The sequence below is a fragment of the Cyclospora cayetanensis genome, unplaced genomic scaffold (genome assembly GCF_002999335.1).
Source record: "Cyclospora cayetanensis isolate NF1_C8 unplaced genomic scaffold, CcayRef3 CcayRef3_contig_44, whole genome shotgun sequence".
NCBI lineage: Eukaryota > Apicomplexa > Conoidasida > Eucoccidiorida > Eimeriidae > Cyclospora > Cyclospora cayetanensis.
The window spans coordinates 131914-153594 of NW_020312414.1; the positions used below are offsets into that span (position 1 = coordinate 131914).

The 21681-nt window shown below is 52.5% G+C and overlaps 1 protein-coding gene across 1 annotated transcript; it reads left to right on the forward strand.

The window, feature by feature from the left end:
* The first annotated feature begins 3783 nt into the window (after positions 1–3783).
* On the forward strand, positions 3784–20945 carry LOC113146614. Its single transcript, XM_026334539.1, is given in 37 exon segments — positions 3784–5340; positions 5478–5719; positions 6050–6228; positions 6549–7176; positions 7385–7505; positions 7790–7897; positions 8043–8226; positions 8453–8585; positions 8684–8820; positions 9075–9287; positions 9465–9814; positions 10174–10353; positions 10595–10827; positions 10969–11335; positions 11552–11715; positions 11858–12086; positions 12272–12433; positions 12924–13035; positions 13262–13376; positions 13576–13783; positions 13902–14013; positions 14190–14440; positions 14442–14611; positions 14796–14997; positions 15227–15703; positions 15840–15993; positions 16222–16350; positions 16527–16817; positions 17100–17437; positions 17619–17930; positions 18085–18269; positions 18504–18972; positions 19254–19481; positions 19727–19916; positions 20159–20251; positions 20525–20673; positions 20838–20945. Coding segments are annotated over 37 exon segments (9465 nt in total). The 5' UTR covers positions 3784–3798.
* Positions 20946–21681: the final 736 nt, after the last annotated feature.

Sequence of the window (21681 nt, forward strand, 5' to 3'; positions counted from 1 at the left end):
AAGCGCTAGATTTTAGGGCTGCTAAGCCGCGGACTAAATAGACGGTTGTTTGGGTTGGGGAACGCCAGCCTCAGTGTTTGATCGAGGTGCCGTTGCAGGGCTCGTTGCTTGCGGGAGAATGCATGGGCCTGCTTGTTTAACAGCTAGTTGGCATGGGTGGTATGCCTTACGTTCTTTACGAATTGTCCTTCCCGAGCGCATATTATGCCTTAAGTGGCTTCTGCTATCTGCAGGCCTTGCTTTAAAATTTCCTGTTTTGACTGATATTCTGTTGAGTACATCAAAATCTATATCTAGGCTTTCTTAGATATGATCTGTACTTCCTGATTGTATACTGGCCTATAGAGCTTTGAAATAGAGCATGCTGCATGTGCCGACTGTGTTTGCATACTCATCGGCGCGGAGCCACTGGCAAACTAGTGTGCACTTCATTTTCCTTCAAAAATTCTACTTCTTTCCTCTTTTCTCGTAGCAGGAGGCTGACAGAAATCAGTGCCTCGACGCGTTTGGTCTGCTGCACTGGTTTTGTTTTAAGTGTCCCCTTTTCGTTGTTGTCTAGTGTGTGTGTTTGTATTCCCCTCTCTTTTTCTATACTGGCTAGTGTACACTTTTACTCCCACTTGCACTAGTTTTCTGCATGAATGGCGGTGGCGATATGGCAAGACCCCTTCCGCTGTCCTGCATGCAAGTGGGCTAGACGGACAGGTACGGACCATGATGGAAGAGGTCTTGAGATGTAAGAGGGAGATGCAGCAGGTTAAGTTACGCGTCGTCACTTTCTAATACACCAAACACATATCTTCTATTTCAGATAAGCAATTATTTAATCGGGTTGTGTTTCCATAACTGGTTTATTGCTGTTAGCTCGATAAAAGAAGAGGCAAGGTTGTGTGCTTGTGCTCTAGATGGATGCTTAAAGTGCTTGCGTAATACACCAATGTGCGCTTACTTGTCCCTTTCCCCTTATATCGAGAACTTTGAGGAGTGCGGGGATGGAAAAGGAGTAAACACTTTTACTTGGATATTTGTAACTTCTATCCAGCTTGTAAGAAGCCTGGTGTTGTCTGGCAACAAAGATTTTAGGTGAAGCGTTAGAAGAGCCTTGTGACTAAGAGGCCGAGAAGGGGTTGCCTTTTTTGGGCGTATCAAACAACTTTCTTTTTTCTCTGTTGTTGGGTTTCAGGCAAAATGTGTCCCTGTAAGGACAGGGATAAGACAACCTCTCCGGCCAGCTTTTTCTTGTCTCGCGCCTTTCGTCCCCTCATCAGGCAATCTTGATGTCCTTGGCCGGGCCGTTCCCAAGGTTCGTGAAGCCGATTGGTAAGAATCCGAAAAGGAATGTAATGCTCCATTTAAGGTGTCCGCAAGTATTAAGTCAGCTTCCGACTCAGTACAGCCCTTGTAAACAGCCATTAGGTGTTTTTCCCTCGAAGGGCTCCCTCTTACCTCTGCCCATTCTTCTCAAAGTTTTCAATATTGAAAGATAGAGAGACCTGGGATGCGCGTAGCTTCTCCTATAAGCACTACGAGCATTCACAGCCAGTTGCACACCGCATCTAGCTCAAACGCACAGCAGACTGCGTCTTTTTGTATCCAGCTAACAGTAGTCTACAGTAAACAGATATAGAAGCAGACAAACCAATAATCGCATTCTCTGGTAATTTAAGTAAATATGCTTTGTGTACTAGGTGCCTAAGTGCTGCTTAGCCCAGAACAAGTAGCAAGCAGGAAAGGAGGAAGCATTACAAAAGTGTGACGAGCTTTGGAGACTGGGCAAGATACCACCAAGTATTCAACACAGCCACTAATCTCAGCTGCTATCAGGAGCATTAGGATCTGCTAAGAAAGGCAGATGTCCTAACGGTTCTAGTAAGCCAGCAAGGCATTGTGCTGCGGTATATGTGGGAGCAGGCACCTCGCTGCAGGTTTGCCTCGAGCCCTATTGAGTCCTCCATCATGTCAGTATATCTTTGAGGTAACGAGTTACAAAGGTACTCTAAGACACTTTGTTTTGTTGAGCCCTAGAGCCGTATTCTGACGATGGGATACATGCGTACTACTCCAATGCACTCAAAGACGCTTCAATTTGTTTTCATTTGTTAAAGGTGATCACTGCTAGTCTGAAGCACACACTAGAGAGTCAAGGAGTACAAAAAGGCGTATTTGGGGTCTGGAGAAAATTGTGACCAACAGTCGAGCCCTGACACACCTTTTACTGCTGCCGACCACTGCAAGGGGTGTTATACCAAAGCCCCAGCTCTGAATTGCAGTATCAGTACGTTGAATAAAATGCGCTCATTTGTTAATTTTTGGAGTGTCTAGATAATTCAACTGGATGCGAGTGGGATGAGATGAGTGCAGGCGGGTGTGTGCTGGTAAGGGCAGAAGACAGGCAAGACGAGGTCTAGCAGCAGGGAGCCGGAGTGGGCACTACGACCGTGAAGGTACTCGCAAGGCTTTTCATACTTTCTTCTACGATGTTAATTCCTTTTAAAAGCTTTCTGTGGTGTTCAGACCTTAAGTTGCTGCGTACTCTCCTGATGCACAGCAGCCACGGGGGTGCTGCCTAAGGCCTAGGGCCTCGCCATGGGACTCCCTGTCTCAGTCTGCGGGTCTTTCCCTTAGAAGCCACAACCATTGGGTACGAGCAGCATGTGCCTCTCTGGGGGAACAACTAGCCTATAATTCTTTTAAGACTCCGAGGTTGGCGTGCTTACGCCTCAAGTTACAGAGTGGGTGTGGCCCCCTTTAGAGCGCTCTCGCATTGACGGTTGTTAAGACGTGTCGGCAGCGCGCTATATACCAGTGCGGCGATCGTCTCTCTTTTTCTCCAGGAGCCTAAAAAGTAGAATCTAAGCCCCAAGCTGGAAGTTGGCCTCACTATGCCCGCTTTGAAGCTATACGGACGCCCTCCTTTCCTGCTCCGTTTGTGTTTTTGCCTCTGCACGGCGACCTGACCAGCTACTTTGCACATGAGGCGATTTCCCTTGAAATTCTAGCGGAAAACTCTCTTAACGCCCTTAGCAGCTTCCCTTGTGGGCTCCCTTTAACGCCATCTTGGAGAAAGACGTAGTCATAGCTTCGTACGGATTTTCCAGCTCCTCCTTCCGGCTGCGGTTCAGGGGGAGCACTAGCTTTGGGATTTCCCGGCCTCCCAAGGCGCGGTCCCAGCAGCATTAGCTCCGACAGCAGAATCAACAATCGCTTCTTCAGCTGTAATGCGACTTTTGTTTTTTTGGTTTCAATGATCAGCGCCCGCTAGCCACCAGTACGGCCCCACTGCTTCGTACCACCGCCAGCAGTGCTAGGCCAATGCAAGACGATCTGACTGGCCTTCGGGCCGATCGCGTCACGAGGGGACGCGCATACACTCCGCTGCGCCAAGTATACGCTGAAGACGATGAAGACATCGACATCATTTCGAGAGACTTCCCGCATGCCGCGGCTGACCCCCGATGTCCACCCTCAAGGGACGCAGCTGAGGCAGCCATCCGCGAAACAACCTCCCGCGGAGAAAGCAAGGATCACGCAGTCTCCTTGCTAGAAGTGGATACGCCTGCAGAGTCCCGCTACTCCGCATGTAAAGACTCGAGCGAACTCCGTGCCTTTGTCGGCTCAGGAATAGTAGGGGCCCCAGCCAGCCGTAGACGGACCTCTGCTTCTCCCCCTTTGACAGGCAGAACTGAAGAGAATCCCGATATCACGAGAGTTTCAGGGGCTGAAGAGGGCCAACAGACGTTTCTTGACGGCTCTCCGGACAGTCCAACGCCCTCGCACGGCCAGCTGGGCACAGACTTCATGCGCAACGTGCCACAGGTTCCGGGGATCCCCCAAAATTGCGTCAAAGGTGGAAGCACCATGTTTAGCTTGCTGGGCTTGTTGGCGCTTCTGGCTGTGACATGCAGCGCTGCATTCCACTGGTGGCGCAAGGCAGTCTACGTTGGAGAAATGCCGCTGCAGCCGCATGCGGACGTCGTGCTGAACCTCAAAAACTGCGGAGTAACCTTCCTGCAAGCAGAAGGAGCCAAAAGCTTCATTCGAATTCGGTCGTGGATGCACTACAGGATTCCAAGCCAGGCGGGCGTGCCAGTGTTCCGCACAGGGCCGGAGGGCCACCTGCATGTTCTGCTGCACATGACGAACTTCGACCCTTGGTATAAATGCTCGACCGAGTTTTACTTGGCAAAGGACTTCTCTTTCGGCAGCCTCAACATGATTTTCGCGCCAGCAGACCGCTATGTTCGAGTGGACGCCAGTGTGCCTGTACGAGCCGCTTCCATCTCAGTGGACGCCTTCCACGCGTATATGCGACTCAGTTCAGTCGAGTCTAGGGCAGCCAAGTTTGTGCTTGGCGCAGGACACCTCTATTTAGAGCTTGATGGTCCAGCTTCAGCCTATAGTAACGCCCCTATCTCCATCGTCTCCCGTACCGCCGAGGTACACATCGTTTCACTCTACCCGCTGAGCCTTTCCATGGGAGCCGACACGGCCGCCGCCAGCCTCTTCAGGGCTACAGGGAGCGTCAGTGTCGCCGTCTCAGAAAGCAACAGGGGATTGAGCTCTGCTAAAGCCTTGCTCCAGCCGGCGGATGTGTCCTCCCTCTTTGCGGGGCTCATGAGCATTAAGATCGACGTCGACGCGGAGCAGGCATCGGTTTACGCGACTTCCAGAGGATCCAAGGAAGACACTGAGTGGCCAATGCACACGTGGGCAGGCCGATATCAGCAGAGCAAGCCGCACCTCGATCCTTACTCCCTTCTCCGCGTGCAAAGTGCGCTCCAATGGCTTAAGGAAGACCCTGCCGCGCCGTGGATCATACTTGTCGACCATGCAGGGATCTCCCACCCGGGAAACTGGCGAGTCCTCAGCAGCAACGCCTACCTAAGGTCTGTGTATTGGTTTGTAGTCTTGTCGGGGGGCATGTTGCAACCCCGTATTCTGCACCTGCCACTCCAGACGCGCGGCCTTTTCTGCCGCGTGCACATTGACGAGGAAGACGACACACTCCCAGACATCGTCACATCTTCTGAGGAGTCGCTGCTGCAGTCGCTCGTGAACTTTTTCGTGCCGAAGGAGACCTCTACCTCCATAAGCAAGCGTCAGGACAGATTTCTGGAGAGGACTATTAGCGATGAGGGGGGTGAAACCTCTGAGACGAGTGAGGAGGCTCCAGGAGGCCAAGACCACAAAGCAAGTCAACCACAAAGGGGTGAAGGCGAACCTGACAACGGTCTCCTTACAGGTGTTTTGAAGGCCGCTAGTAATCTGAGCGCAGCAGCTATAACTCCACCAACTGTAGCAGGAGGCGGAGCTGGTCCTGGGGGATCCTCGACGCTGGAAGTGAGCGCTTGAGTCACTGAACACTCTGCAAGGTTGCGTGGCTTGCAGGTAGAGCTGTAAAGCACGGTAATGCTTCAATCTACGTTGGAGGCTGAGGGACGCTGGATTGTGCGCTGCTTGTCCTTTGTGGAGCGCAGCTTCGCCGCCTCTCCGAGGCAAACTCTACAGACCTTCCCTCTTCTGCTGGCGAATACGTTGGGCTAGTCAAGGGTCCAGGGCAGTGTAAGGAGGATATTGTGGAAGACGCCTTTCTGGTGTTGTGGGAAGTGCTGGCCGAAGCCCGTACACAAAGCACCTTATTTGTGTGGAGCCGACACACCGCTGCGCAGCAAGTGCGCTTCTCTGTTCAGAACGATGCTCTCCTCAAGGTCAATGTCTCGTAAGTGCTGCCCCATATGCCGGTCCCGCTACAAAGTGCCTCTCTTACACAGGAGGCCCTCAAACAGCCCGTGCATTCGCTGGTGCCTGCCGTGCGCATTCGTGTGCTATATGAGACGCCCTACTTCATGAGGGGCAGTTCCGCATGCTGGTGTTGCAGCACCCTGCACATGCGGCACTTGCAAAGCGCGCATGCGGAGAAGGCGTTCGACGTTTGAGGCTATTCTGGCGTACTTGCAGGGGCCATAGTAGCGTATTTTTGCGCTGGAGAGATCCAGTCAGGCTTGCAGGAAGGCATTCGCGGGTGTTGCTTGCTGTGCGTGGCATGCAGGCTACGAGACACCTGGTCCTTTGTGGTCGCCATCACCATTAGCATCGTGGCTGCCTTAGCGCTGGCCTGTGGCTCTGTATACGTGTGGTTTCGCACGCTGATGCCACGATTGCGGAAAGCGCATACGGAGGCGATCGTGCTGAAGGCTGCGAGTCACCGCCTTGACCATGAGTTGCCATGTGAGCCACACACACTGCTCCCGTTTCTTTGGCCTTGGCTTTCTCGTTCCTGTTATCACTAAGTCCGCGCGATTTTTTCCGTGTGAGGTCTGCACAAAGCCCTGTCGCCTTACTGCTAAAAATATGCGGAATATAAAGAAGCTCCTTTCGGGTGGGCAGCTCTGCAAGGAGGAGGACGCCTTATAGGGTCTATGGAGTCTTCTTTTCACGCAAAGAGGCGTATGTGTGTGTATGTGTGCGTGTGTATATGTGCGTGTGTATGTGTGCATGTGTATGTGTGCGTGTGTATGTGTGTGTGTGCCTGGTGGTTGCATACACAGCGGCCCTTCATGCTGCTCAAGATGGAGGCTGGAACTTGATGGCTGTGCCTGTAGCCTATCCAGCGCACGGCGTTTTGCTAAGATGGTCTACGGGGGACTGCTCTCAGCCTGCGGCGTGGATGGGAGTACACCTAAAACCTTCTGCCGCAGCGTGGGCTGAGGCAGCTAACGACCGCGCAAAGGCCGTCGAGTGCAGCAAGGCAGAAATATATGTGTATCTGAACACGACACGGATTGAAACCGTGCACCAGTTTGGTCTCAATCAAAAAGAGTTCTTTCTTCCGTCCCGCCACCCAGGATCCGTTCATCTCGAAACGGCTCAACATTATGAGCTGAAGATGCACAGGAAGTATCGCGTTCGGCTGATCTTCTTTAATGCCCAGGGACGCCTCATTGATCAGAGTCGCTGGTCAGCGGAGTTCATGCTAGGGCCGCATCTTTCCTTTACAGATTACCCCTTGCTAGCCCTCAGCAAGTGTATCCCTACTCGGGTTTCCTCCCTAGACATCTTCCTGAGAAAGTTCGCGAGAACGGCCAGCCACTTTTCGATTCCAGTTGCCCTAGAAGATCTCCAGCTTCACATGTTCGCCGTGCCTCGTCCAGAGCAAACGAGCTACTCGATAGGAAGGTTAGTTTACCCATAATGTGCCGCTCTGAACAGCCCCTGCACGCGCTGCATCTCCTCCCACAGACTCTGACCCTCCCTGCCTAGCAGTCCTCCTTGACATGGCTGCATGCGGGACGCCAGACAGACTGAGTTGAAGCACTTGCCCCTTGTCGCAAAGTATGCCTCGGCCCTACGTGTGTGTATGTGTGTGTGTATATTTTGCGCACAGACACCGCTCAGATCCATTCCACGGCACTCAGTCGCGACTCTTCACAAGCCTCACGGACTCACTGCTGCAAGCCGAGTGCCAGTTTGTAGTGGCTGCACACTTTGGGCACAAGTCACACTCTGTAAGCGCTTTGTTGCAGTCCAGGACATGGCAATCCATAAACGTATACATATATAAATAGTTTTTTCTGCAGACACATACCCCGCAATCACAGTTGCACCTGCGCAGCGGCCTTCGACACCTTCGCTTTGGACCCCCGCTACTTACAAGGAGGGCTTTTGAGACACGGCATGCGCACCTCTGTATTTCTGGAGAAGAAATTTCTAAAAGCGAATGCATGCCTCGGCATCTTCGCTTTTTAACGCGGTGTCTGCATGTGTATCCGGGGACCTGCTGTGGCATCAGGCCCGCGAGGTTGCAATGCGCACAGGACGCAAGGTGTATGCGGATGTCTCGTTTCGAGGAAAGCCGACGCTCGTCAACCCTTCGCAGCTCCACGAAGCGGACAGACAGGTCGGGCTACCAGACGAGTCTCCTGGGCATGCATGCAAGTGGATGCATACATTTAGACACTCCTGCCATCAGCAGTTCCGGGGCTTGGGGGCGGGTGCAAAAGGATCTTTCAGTCGATTGCTGTGTTGCCTTGCCATTTGCACAGGCTTATGCCTTCCTCACGTGTCCAGGCCAATCGTTTCGCCTGAATCGCGATCGCATAGCACAGCACGTGATTGGATTTGAAGTGTCGGATGAAGGAACGGGCCAGGTGCTCGCGTATGGCGTAATCCGCTTCGAAGACCTCTATCATATCGTGAAGGACGCCATGCGGGACCATGTGCTGAGCGGTATGTGCTCGTCTTTGCTGTGGCCTCCATGATCGCAATTAGCGAGAGAAGCGTGGCTGGCGGCTGCCTCCAGCGGTACTTGCTCCTGACGCGAAGACATGCATTGTGCTCTTTCCGCGTGCCTACCCAGCCCCTCCAGGGTGCAGTTATGGGGGCTGCCCGTCGCTTTCCCGTGTATAATTAAGTCCGCCGGCAGGAAGCATCGTGTGTGTCCTCCCGCAATCAGGAAGCTCCCCCGACGCGCAGTGCTCTGGGCGACACAGTCGTTTCCGTGTTGGCCTAGAGCATGTTGACGGAAGAGGCCCCTGGGGGCGTTTGGAATGCAGTCTCGACATTAAAAACATCCGTTCTTACATCAGGTACGCCTCGCAGGATCTGCATGCGTGAGCCCTTACATCCCGCGTCCTCTGCGGCGGGGGCTAAGAAGGCACCAAAACATGGCTGTGCTGGGATGCAGGCATGAGGACAAGGAAGAAGAGCAAGAGGCCCCCGGTTACCAGAGGCGGCGTGCTCGTAAAAAGACCGACTTTCAGCCAATGGGTGCAGCTCTGGCGGCGAGAACCACGGCTCGAATACAAGAAGAACCAATGCACGGTACGATTTCGAAGCAGGGACGGCCCTTGGATGTACAGCAGCAGCCCCGCTTGCACTCTATTTGTCGAGGCACGCTGGATCATTGCAACGGGAAAAGTGTCTGTTTGAAATTTCTGCTTCCCTTGTGGCACTCCTTTGGCACCACGCGATTCAAAAAAGCAGGGACAAATGTCTCATTGGGCAGCTTTAGCCTTCAAGCCATTGCGCAGCGGCATGTTCGCCCCTATGTGCTCTGTGCTGTCTCGTATCTACAGAGGCGGCACCCTCTCGACGTGCGCGTTTTGGCAAAGTAGAAGGCAACACCGAAGATATACTGACACAACTCGGCCTTATGGAGGAGCATTCCCAATCCTACGCAGAGCCTGCTGTCGGTGTAGACCCTTCGCAATTGTCACAAAGTAGCAGAACCGTTCTGGGAAGATCCAGACGCAGCGTTGTGGTGCCCCTCGACACCGACTCTTTGCGCGGTAGGCAGTCTGATGCAAGAGTTGCATTGGCTACTGCACTGGCTACGGGAGGCTCTAGATACACGTTGTGGGTATAACACGCGGCGTGCGAAGACACAGAGGGCAGCATGTGAACCCTTTCTCTGACCTAACAAAACAAAAACAAACACTGATATGCATGTTCGTGTGCGCATGCAGCACCACTTCTTCCACCGCAGTCGTCTCCCGGTGATCTCACACTCCTATCAGCTGCCAGCAGGGCCCCCAGAAGCTCCGTCGCTTTTTCCGAAGGCCGAAAGAGCCGAATTGGAGGAATCACCATGAAGGAAGTGTCTCCGCATTTCGTTCGAGACTTGCCAGGGCGTCCTGTGCTTCAAGGCGCAGACCTGTTTGTCCAGTGGCAGTGGGCAGACTCGCCTTTGCGACCAGATCATGTATTTTTGGGGCTTTTCGATCACACTACAGATGCTTTTGTATATCCTCTACACTGGGGACGCGCTATTCCCAACACCGGCAGCTACGCTTGGCACGTTGATACACAGTTCCGGGTGCGTTTGGTCGGAGGGCATCTCTCTTTGATTGCTGCAATAACTGATTAGCAAATATGTGGCCATTTTCAGTCAAAAAAGTTTCTTGAATATGCAGGTTCTCTGGCAGAGGAATTGTTGAATGTCACATTTTTGCTCTCATGCCGGCCAGCAGTGCATTCTTTGCTTCTTCATGCAATTTTCCCGGCTTTCTAGCTTAGGGAGCAGACGCAGCGAAAACTTGCAACTTGCCAAAAAAGCACTGAAACTCCCGAAATTGCGAAGCCGCATGCTATTCTAGTGTGCTCATGAGCCTTATACGGGCCTCCCGAGCGCTTTGTGTTATACCGGCCGTTCGCATCTCGTGTGCCTTCCTTCAGCACAAAGAAACATGCCAACTGGTGTACATCGCCATGTTTGAGACGGAGATAGGGTCCTTAACAACGCTTGAGGAAGCAGTTTGCCAGTCAAATGCTTTCTACGTTGTGAAGCCCACGCCACTCTGCGAGCTGGAGCTTCTGTACGCCTGCTTCTGCAGATCCCATGGACTCGAGATGGAGGTACGGCTTCTGTACTGGGGCTTTCATGAACTTTCAGTGGCGAGGTGTCAGACAAGCAAAGCAGCTTCTCACCAGTGGAGGGCAGCGTGGGGGCAGAACGGGGAGGAAGGGGGCTGCTGTCAGGGGAGCGCGACGATTCTGCACGGGCTTAGGGTTTACGGCAAAACATTCTTTCATGACACGTGGTGTGAGCTGCATTTTGCCGCCACGCGTTGTCTGTTCAATGCCCTCCCTGCTTCAGCATGTTTCCGAAGCCAAGCTGGTGGAGGCCGGCTTTTCTGTTCAAGAGATAATGCTAAAAATATGTCCTGACTTGAGGCCTCCCTTCGCGACTGAGCCCTACGCAGAAGCCGTGCACTGCCCTGGCCAGTGCGTGGTGAGCACGCAGTCCAAGTTGGTCATGCTGGCGAAGACGGATGAAGAAAAGGGCGTGCAGGCTTCCAACATGCAAGAAAAACAAGTGGTCGTATACAAGTACGTGAGCAGTGTCGCTTGCAGATCATTAATATGTACGGCACTCTTGTGAAGTGGGTAAGGCACTTGGGAAAGGCGTCCTAGCCTCCAGCCACAGAAGTGTACCGAACACTTCTCTCGTTCTTCTGTGGGATTCTACAGGTCTGTCTCTCGCCTTGTTCGGATCATCGAAAATGTTGAAATCACACAAGACGTGAATTGGTGGACTCGGTCTCCCGATATATCTTTGCTGAACACTGGCCTCTGCTACAACAATGTCATCATGCAAAAGGCCATTCAGCTCATGGGGGCTGCCATCACCCGAGCGCGCGGTGTCGGCAGGCTGAACAAAAAGGGATGGGGGTCGATACTGAAGGAGCTTCCTAGGCTTATGAGCAGTCGCACTGCGGAATTTATCGTGCTTCCCAACATTCTCAACTTTTTTCTCGTCTGCCTGCAGTTGGCAGCGGGATACGGATTTCCACTTTTGCTTGTCTGGGTGTATTTGTATGACTGTCATTCCTTGGCGGTAAGGGACACCCTATCGCATGCAAAGTCTTCAGACAGCCTCTTCTCTTCTTCAGGAGTTTTGGGCCATTCGGGTTGCTTGGAAACTGTGTACTTTGCCTTTCCCAGCAGTCGTGAACGTTTTGCTCATTGCATAATGCAAAGCCGCATGCTGGCTTGGTCTGCAGCACGCGTATATTTCCTTCCCCTCCACATTGGGATTCTCTGTGTCGCACAGGAAGTAGAGACCGATAGGTCTTCTACAGGAGGCACGTGGTTTCTTCCAGATATCATCTTCGACCCTTCGTGGAACTCCATTTTTAAGCTTGAGCCGTGGGGGATCGCAATCGTTAGTTTGGCTTCTCTGCATGTTTTGGTGATGACTGTTGCCATCTTCTTCAAGTAAGCAACGATCATATAGCAGCCATTAGACTCCGCACCATGGCCGTGTGTTGGTTCGATGCATGTCGCTTGCTGTGTGCTGCATGACCAAGGAGCGCTGTGGATCGGTTGACTGAGGCTTTGTCTTGTGATGCGTTTCCAGTGCCTTCCTGAGGGATGAACAACCGCGCTTGATGCTGAAAGTCGACTTGCTGGGTCGGGCATTCCTCACCATGGCCTTATTCTCTGTGACGCTAGCAGCATCTTCCTTTATTCTGTGGTTCCTTCTAGGGGCCTTGGTGAACTCCGATTCGTTCTTGCCTTATGCTGCAATGTTCGGATCGGTGACGTTTGTAATTTTCTTCCTGTGGAGCAACTTTGTTTCGTCGAGGGTGAGCTTTCAGGGCGTTCCTTCTGACGTTTCTTCAGATTTTTCTTGTCGGGGGCCGCATCTGGCTGTTTTGCAGCCACGCCAGCGAGGCAGTAGAATGCAGCACCACGGGGGAAGGCAGAGAATTGGAGCACACGTCTCGTTACTTTCGTATTTCCTCTTGTAACAATGTGTATGCATCTTCAGGAGTCAGTTATCAGATACATAGAGGAAAACATGCAGTTGCTTTTGTCACTGGCTCTCGACCACTGGTTTGCACACACAAACATAACATACACGGGGAAAGAGCAGCTCGTGGCGGACGAGACCCTCATTTCCTACAGAGACAAGATAAGGGACGAGCTCCGAGTAAGCGTTGTTCTATCGATCGAGCACGTGCTAGGTTTCTTAGCACTGTATGCAAGGTGATGGTCTAGGCTCGTGCTGCACAGCACTGGCCCAGTGTGCGGGCGGCTGCTGGTTTATCAGGAGGCGCGCATGCGCATGCGCAGAGAGTATCAGCTGGGGTACATGCACGAGGAGTCCGACTCCTTTTCGAGTCGCTCCGGTGATTCTTTCAAGCATTTTGGTTCAGCTGGCATGAAGCGAAAGAAAGAAAAGGTAAAAGGGCAGCACGTTGGCTCATGGTATTCGTGCAAAAGCGAATCTAGACAGGCACAGGCTCCTCTAGTACAGAATCTTTGAAATGCTAAGGTCTCAATATTAGCACACAAGGCCACCTACACTCCAAGCACACTTTTCTTCTTCGTGCCCAAACTCACGATCCACAGCCGGGTAAACAGGCGACTCTAAAAAGCGCGTAAGTTTCCTCCTGCTCTGCGAATGTGTGTATATACAGCTGGCTACCTACGTCTACGAGAAGGTGATGGCGCCCTTCGACAACGCCTTCTCCATAGACGCGAACGGCGCTGCCTGCGGCCTTCAAACAATACTGAATCTTCCCGAAGGAGGTAGTTCAAAGGAGTTTTTGCGCTAGTAATGAGCCAGCTGCAGCAACCCTGCAGACGTGTCTGTCCCCCTTCGCTCCTGCCGCCGAAAAACCTGTGTAGCGCAAAGCGTATCGGCCGAAAGCGCGTTTGATGCTCGATCGCACTGTATCTAAACGCGTCTATGTATACAGCACTACAGCAGGAAGCGTAGATTAGCAGCGTTCTGCGATGAGGACTGCCTTTGCAGCACGCTTTGCCACCTGCGCGGAAGTCGAACGCCATAGTGAACGGGTGGATGACATGCTGACGGGATGGGATACTGCGCTTTTAAAGGATGGCGTGAAGTATGGACCGCGCTATGGGTAAGCCAAGCTCCACACGCCTTGCAGAGGTCATTCCCTGGGGGTGTTCTCGCAGTCACACCGCAAAGCGGTAGGTAGCCGTTTTGCTGTGCACCCCGTTGGGCCTCAAATCCGCGAAGGCGGCTTTCTCGCCAGCTCCACGTGCTGTCTGAAGGCAAGAAAGGTGGCCTTAAAATTGGCATGAACGGTGCGACTGTAGGTACAAGGTGGATACGTCGCCGCCTCCCAACACGACATACAATCAAGCGATTATTGCAGTGCCTAAGTATCCTCCGGCCGAAGAGCTCGATGAGCTGCTCAAGGTTCAGCTGATCTTTGACAAGTTTGTGGAGGCCCACAAGGATCACTTGTCGGCGAAGAACTATTTTTCCTTGCTCCAACGCGTTAAGGGAAGCGATGCAGACTTGGTACGGGCGAAAACGTTTTTGCAGCCAAAAGGGGGTCGGCATCATCTGCATACGGGGCACGTATTTGTTTCACAGCACAAAGAGCAGCAAAGGGCCTCCTGCTTGCTTGCACACGCAGAGTCAGTGGGAGCAGTTGTGCGAGTACTTCAATGATGCCGTCAACACGAGCATCGATCCCGCCGTTGGAATTTCACTCCATGACCTCGTCAAGATATACACCCTCCAATCCGGTATATGTTGGCAAGCGATATTCCTCTTGAATCCGCAGTCGCGCCTTTTCGGTTCCACTTCGCCGCATTCCAGGCCTTTACAAAACGCTTGCACCCTTAGCATCGCGTTTCGCAATAATCCAGGTGAAGCGAACCCACCTTTCCATGTCTGCCGCGTTATTCTGTCCTGACGTCAGGCGACTTGGACCGTGATTTTGAGCTGCTTTTCCCTACGCTGCGGCCTGGAGAGGGTGACGAAATGGATATGGAAGATCTCGATCGGCTAAGTGATGAGAGTCTCGAACTCTCTGCTAGCGAACCCTCAGACGTTGAGGAGACTACAGATGAAGAGGACGACGACATACCCAATGTAGGGTCGTCTCTCCTGAGGCTTTACATACTGCGGCGCAGCACGCCTCACTTTGATGCAACAACGCAAGCGAGAGACTTCTACGACTGCGGGGCCTTATTTCATGCAGGAAGTTGATGACGAAGGTGGAGAAACAAAGGCCGAAATAAACACCGAGGAAGAGCGCATCGAATTTGAACTCAAGTCCAAGATCAATGCGCGCAAGCTCCGCTTCATTTATAACTTCGTCACGCAAGAAAATCGCGGACAGTGCGTTGCGAGGGGATGTAATCTAGGGCTGTCAGAGAGGAGGAGGGTTCGAGTGTTTCTTGCCGTTGCACACCTACCTACCCCCGCCTTCAACCCCCCTTTGTACTTGAAGAAAGACCTCACACACCTTCGTGCGAATCGTATGTATGTAAGCATGCGTTCTTTCTTCTCCAATTTGATGCAGAGCAATTGACGAGCTTATTTCCTCGGTTCCCTACTTAGCGGCCAAGACGCTCGAGACGCATCTTCTCCTGCTCTCGCCAGTCTTTGGCAAGGAAGCAGTCCTTGGGATATCCATTCCAGGCATGAGACTGTCGCGAGGTGGCTCTGTCTTTTGCTCTGCTGCTGGTGGCCTTGCGGCAGAGGATCCTTTCGGTGCGAAGAAGGTATGTTGGAGGGAGCGAGCCTTTATCTTCATGTCTGCGGAAGAGGCGCTCACTCCGAGTGGACATGGCACATGGCGATTTTTTTTGACGCTACTGCAGCGTGTCAGCCGCGCATAGGGCAAGGCACTCCTGCGCAACCTCCTTGCTTTTCCCCTGCTTCTAAATAAAGACAGCCACCTCAGCCCCAATCGAAGCTGCGTGCATGCTTGGCACTGCTTTCTGCCCACAGGAAGACCGCTTCGTGACTCTGTTGAAGGTCATTCAAGTGGAGTTTTACCAAGAACTCACCAGACAATTTCGCTTGGTGCATGCTCAAATGTTCGACACGCTCAATGTCCGTAGCGGAATTCAAGACTACTTTGATAACATTATGCCGCAGAAGGTGTCGATGAAGGCCTCTCGCCTCTTGAACAGCAGCTTGGAGCTTTCACGGTCCGAGGTGCACCCTTCGAACCAAGAAGCCCTAACCAACCTACCCCCGAAGACGGCAAACCAGCTCATGCGATCACTGCAGCGCTACAGGATTGAAAACGACTTCGAAATAAGGGAAACTTTGGCGCTGATAGCCAAGGCACAGGGATCCCAGCAGCAGCAACTGCAAGTTCACCTTATCATGAAGACGCTTGTAGACATCCAGGTTCTTGAGAGAGGCCAAGTGCAAGAAGAAGACCTAGAACTCATTGTAGAAGGGGCAGCGATTCGCGAGGTGCGACATCTTTCTGCCCTTCCCCCCCCTCCGGATATTTTCCAAGTGCCAATGCGTGAATTTCTGATGAGCATGAAACTTGAACGCCGCCCCTTGCGGGACTGCCGGGTCACTTCGCATCCTTTCGTGCGCGCAGATGAAGATTATCCAGCCGAAGGAACTTGCATGTCTCAAGCTTGTTGTTGATGCAATCGACAAACAGCTCGGTGGCCGTCTGCAGCGGATGAATTCGACCACACACGTAGTCCAGGTCCTCAAGTACATTGCGGAGAGATACCTTTGGCTGCCGTGTGCGTGTGGAGACCCTTCCCTTTTAGTTAAAGAAGTTTTATGGCCATTGTCGTCGAAGACTGCTGCCGTATCAACCCTACATCCCCCAACGCCGCCCGAATGCAGCAGCAGGAACGCACTGCTGTGCACTGCCTTCTTAGATTGCGGCGTTTCAGCTATCCGTTCTAGGTGACATAGATTGAACCTACTAGCAAGTTCCCCCAAAACGCATGCGTGTCGGCTCGCAGGCTTCCAGTTCCTAGTTCAGCTGCTAGGCAACAACCTTTCTATTGACGACCTTCCTGGGGGTGCTGTGGATGTGGACGGCATGCGAGACCACGAGTTTGACTTGCGGCACGAAGATCGAAGTTCTCTAGGTAGGGAAATGGAAACGCTGGCTCTAGCGGGCAGGCGGAAGTTCTCGGCTGCGGGATCGTCCTGTTTTTAGCCCTTCGGTTCATGGAGGGGTGTCAACGCGCAAGGTGATGGACCTGTGTGTGTGGGTGTATGTGTGTATGTGTGTGTGTGTGTGTGTATGTGCCTTTTGCCACAGGAGTTCAGGGGGCAGAAGATCGTCAAAAGCGGCGGCTGGAAAGCAACCTGGAACGGACTCGCAGCGTGTTTCACCAGTTGGGGAATCATTCTGGTTTTTTGCCACTAGACTTGGTCGATGAGGCTATCCAGCTCCTTACAGACAACCGCCTGAACTTCTCCGGAGTCGTTGGCTGCCTTCAGCAGCTGAAAATAGGGTCCGTCTATGTCCATGAACGAGGGCACGCGGTTGGCGCTTTAGAGAAGCTGGGCATCCGAAAGGATTCTGCCGTTTGCGACATTCAAGCCTCCAGTGAGACACAAATACCCAGCTGTCGCACGCAGTCCACACACACACTGCCTCGACTGTCGTGGACTCTGTTAGAGGGGCACTGGAAGCACCTTACACGAGTCGCCTCGCCCTTGTTGACTTACGCAAGATGCATACACACGACATGCAGCAGCTTCGTGTTTACCGCGAATATACAAATACCCTCCTTTGCATGCTTAGAGGCCGCAGCATGTGTCGCCAGAAGTGTGGATGATATGGCACCCTGGGGCGCTCGTGGTCGCTGCCGCTACTGCGTTTTTGCAGGTGAGACAGTCAGCGAATTTATCGACTGGACGTCTTTCCGGCACGACCCTGGCTGGACTCCTGAGATGTTTAAGGCTTTCGACAGGCTGACTGCTTCCTGCCCGGGGTATATGGGGAAAAGTCAGATGGTTGAGTTCGTCAAAGAAATCCACAAGCTGTTCCAGCCGCAGATTTCCGAGTTGCGAAGGGGCAGGGATCGTCTTAGAGGCCGTAAGGCGGGGCCTAAGGAAGGCATCACGCAGCTGAGCACAGTCTCCAGAGAGAGTGCGCTGAGGGGAGTCGAAGGCGAGGATTTACAGGCAGTTCCCGGGGACCTAGCCCTCGACGCCATGGAAGAGGTGCGACATGCATGCATCCATGCATGCATGCAGCCCGCTGGAATTGGGTGCCGTTAAGCTGCTTTTTGCGTGAAATATCAGCACGAAGACTAGCTGTTGTGCTTTTCCCTCGGTAGGGGCGCCTGCCCCCCGAAACGTGCTTTAGAGTGCAGTGCATTGCGAGAAGGTGTTTCTGATTCAGGGCATGCGCATGGTGTCCTTTGAAATGTTTCACCGTGTGGCCATGAAGCTGGGTCTGAGCGTCGGGCACAGACACTCGCGCATGCTGTGGATCATGATTTCCTTTGACACTTACGACGAGATTCAGCAGTTCTTGCCCGAGAGAGACGTCAAGCTGGGCATCACCAGGGTCTACTTGCAGCCCTTCACTGCGCTCGGAAAGCCGTTCCTCAATCGAGATCCTGTGTCAAGTATTGTGGGGTTTAAGGGCCTGGTAACGTTTGTCATTTTCAGAAGAATTCTGCGACAGCTGGACATTGCCATACCTGATCGGGTAAGCTGCGTCTCCTTCACTTGGTACGAAACTTCTGGCTCGCTTCTGGTCCTGGCGAAGGGAAGGGATGTACAGGCGAGTGGCAGGTAGTAGTGAGCAGCAGGACAAAAAAGGCAGACGGATAGCGGTGTTTTCACATTCTGCAATGCCGCAGGCAGCAAGGGCTCTATGGGACGAACTTCCCAAAGACCCCATGGATGTGACAGACTTTTTGCCAGCTGGACTGTTAGAGGGAAGCATTCGCACCAAGTACCTCCGATTGGAAATGGATACTCTCGGAATGGACCCCACGAAAGGCAGAGTTGTCAGCATCGACTGCCTCCGCAAGAAACTGCCGCGGTAATGATTGTCGCCGCAACGCGCTTCCTGCATTGCTGCAGCTAGCCAAGTGGTGGTGTTCGCAGGCCACAGCAAAGTGTGTGTGTGTATGTGTATGTATGTGTGTGTATGTGTGTGTGTATATGTATGTATGTGTGTGTGTATATGTATGTATGTGTGTGTGTCTGCCTCACCCTTGGGCTTCCGAGTAAATTTAAAGCGAGATCTTTGCTCTCCTATGTACTTACGCTTCAGGCTCTTGATGACTGGATTATGGCCAGAGGCTATTCGCGTGCTGCTGACGCTTTCGCTACAACTTGAAGTGCCTGAATCACGGCTGGAGCGAGTGCTGAAGGCCTTGGAGCGCCGAACGAACCGATTCGGATTGATACGGCCAGAGGACGTTGGCTCGATTCTTAGCTCGCTCTCAGTTGAGGGCATGACCTTTGGAATGCTTAGGGATGTAATTCAAAAAATGAGGATCCAGATGCCCGAGCAAGACATCAAGCGCATGTTTGACCTCATGGATATCAACCATGACTTGAACCTCTCCCTAGGGGAACTGCTCAGCGGATTTGAAGTGCTTTTCGGCAGATTCATGCCGCTGCTCGTACTGCAAGAAGTAGGCCTCTCTCTGGACAGAATGCTGCTCGTTCTTTGCCTCACCACAGTGGGTCTTTTGGCGTTCTTCGGATTCCTTGGCTTGGCCTTTTCGAGCTTCGAGGTAGGCCTGCGGTAGATAAAGGCTCAATCTCTTTGGACTGATTGACGCCTTGAGGTCATTCTGCTAAATAAAGTTATTTGTCGCTGGTTCATGATGGAGGACTGCTAGTGTCGCAAGCCGCAGGTCCTTGCATATGCTACAATGGGCGGTTGCACCGAGGCCTTCCAACGTCTGCACTCCTCGCAGCTGCACATAGATCATGCCTTCTTAATGGCGCTTTGGGGTATCAGATCTAGGCTACCCTGAGAGTTCTACGCAGTTTCTATGTGTATTTTTCTCAGAGTCTCAAGAGTGGTGTCAGCACTGCAGTGCAGTCCATGCTGGCGGTGCTTGGTGCAGTAGGGTTGCAGTCTGGCGCTTCTCAAGAGGCTGAAGAAGTTGAGCAGCGCATGAAACAGCATATTGAGTCTATCATGGGAGATAAGCTGTCCCGGGCAAAAGAACAAGTTGAGGAATTGCAGGAAGCCTATAAGCCGGAGCCCTCAACAAAGGAAGGGAAGCCTCTAAAGGTGTGGGCCCGTGTTGTTGCGCGCAGCATGCCCATGGAGTATATGAAGCATACTGACATCGAGGCACTTGAGTCTGGGTGTGGCGTGCGCCTTTATTGATTGCTTGGAAGGCAGCATGCTGCGTTGCATGTCGCAGCTTATCTGGTCTCTTGTTGACACCACAGATATTGCTGTAGCACAACCTGCACATCTGGCTTTCTCTCTGTGTGCGTTGGCCGTTTTGTGTCGTGCCTCGCTGGATGCAGCTACGCTACATCGTCCCTCGTCGATATCGGCCTGACCTTGAAGATCCGCGTCCGTGTGTTACCTTTACCCCTGGTTCTTACGTTCGCCTGGAGCCAGCTGTGTCAGGTCGCGTGGACAGAGCTCAATTGCGCTGGTCTATTACTCCCAGACTCCCCCATCAAACTGGAATGGTCTTTAATAGGCACACAGGTGCGTCAGCGTGCTGCAAGGGATTCGCCCTTTGTGTCAAGTGTGGCCCCGCAGCCGCCTCCCTACTGCTGGCTTGCTGCTCGTTGCATCCGTAGTCTGCGGAGTTTAGCCCAGAAAACGCACGCGGGAAGGGGCGGTATCTTCTCCGCGCGCAGTGTCATTCTCGCTGACTAAATAAATACACCGCTTAGGTGGGGATGCCTCATAGCCGCCTCGCACAGTGCTGCTCGAAATCACCGCAGGAATCATTGAAGGCATCATTCCCATGAAGGACGAGGGCGATTCAAGCTCGCAGCTAATATCCGATTTCACAAAGGCCCAGGACCCCACAATCAGTGCGCACGCCGCTCACCCATCGTAATTGGGCTTTTATTTTAGTCTGAACACCCGCGACGCTGCTGCTGCTGAGGCCAATTTGAGGCAGTGCAGTGCACAGCTAGCTTCACTGCTTGTTTCGTTAAGCGGAGGCCAACACCAAATTAGAAACCTTCCCCGAAGCACATTTTTTACATGTGTACACCGAGGCTATCGTACGGCGTGAGATGCTGTGTGTTGCAAATTTCTCGGCCCCCCAGTGTCAAAGGATGCCTTGTGTCTTGTGCGACCAGAAGTTCTACGCCCCGTTGCTGAACGCAGCAGCGTCTACGTTGGAGAAGATGCCAGCGATGTGGCGCGTCCCCTGCGAGTTCCGAGAAGGACTTATGTTATTGTGTGTAGGAATCAGGCTGGGTCTGCTAGGGCAAGAGTTACCTTTCAAGTAAGCATCGCATCTAAAATACACGCTTACACTTACACACACGAACAGACAAATTCGACGTTCCCTTTTTCTGGACGGCTTATTGAAGTACGTTGATTTTGAGGGTAGCTGGTTGCATTATAGCACTGTATTATGTGATTTTTTATGGCGCGTCGGATTTGCAGATCCAGCCGAAGGCCCCTGCAGCCCGAGTAAACACAAAGAAGGAGGAAGACACCCGGCGCGAGATTCGGAAGCGTCAGACATTTAGAGAGTCTGAGCATGGCGGTTAGAATCCTTGCTCTTTGTAGCTTTCTTCGCTCGATAGTGATTGCAATTCGTAGGCTTCTCACGGATAGGACCGACATGTGGGGTATGCCTCCTGATAGAGCCAACACTCTGAAGCTTACCGAGAAAAAACATCCAAAATAGTGGACTCCCGCATCTAGGGGCATCGCTGCAAGCGTACGGTCAGCAGAGTGTGCAGTTGCCTTCTCTGTGGGTTCCATAATCTGCATCTCTTCAAGAATCCCTCATGAAGTCTGGGGGAAGCTGCGTTTGATGCAGTCTACGCCTTTGACGCGTAAGGTACATCCTGAGGTTTACACACTCCTCACTGTAAATTTTAGCGTAATAGTCTTTCTGCAAGGCTGTTATTCGTTCTTATAGCAGCAGGCCAGCGGTGCTCGCTACACTTAGGAAAAGTTTGGAGCTGGCCTCTTCTGAGGTCATCCCTTTCCAATCGTCCATTGTTCCACCATGTAGGCCTCTCCTTGTTTCGTCCCACAATCGTGATCATGCAATATGAAGCTGTCGGTGCTGGCGGAATGCCTTCAAACGATTGGTAGGGCGACATGCAGCCAGCATTTACCCATATGAGTGGCTGTGCCTTCCCCGCATGAGACCGTATATTGAGCTGGCTAGGCTACGCTTCGGCAGATTCTAGTACACTAGTTTTATTGGACCAAAACTTGACTTATTGGTTTTGTTCGCAACTCTTATTGCGAAGTCTATTAGCTCAATAAAAAA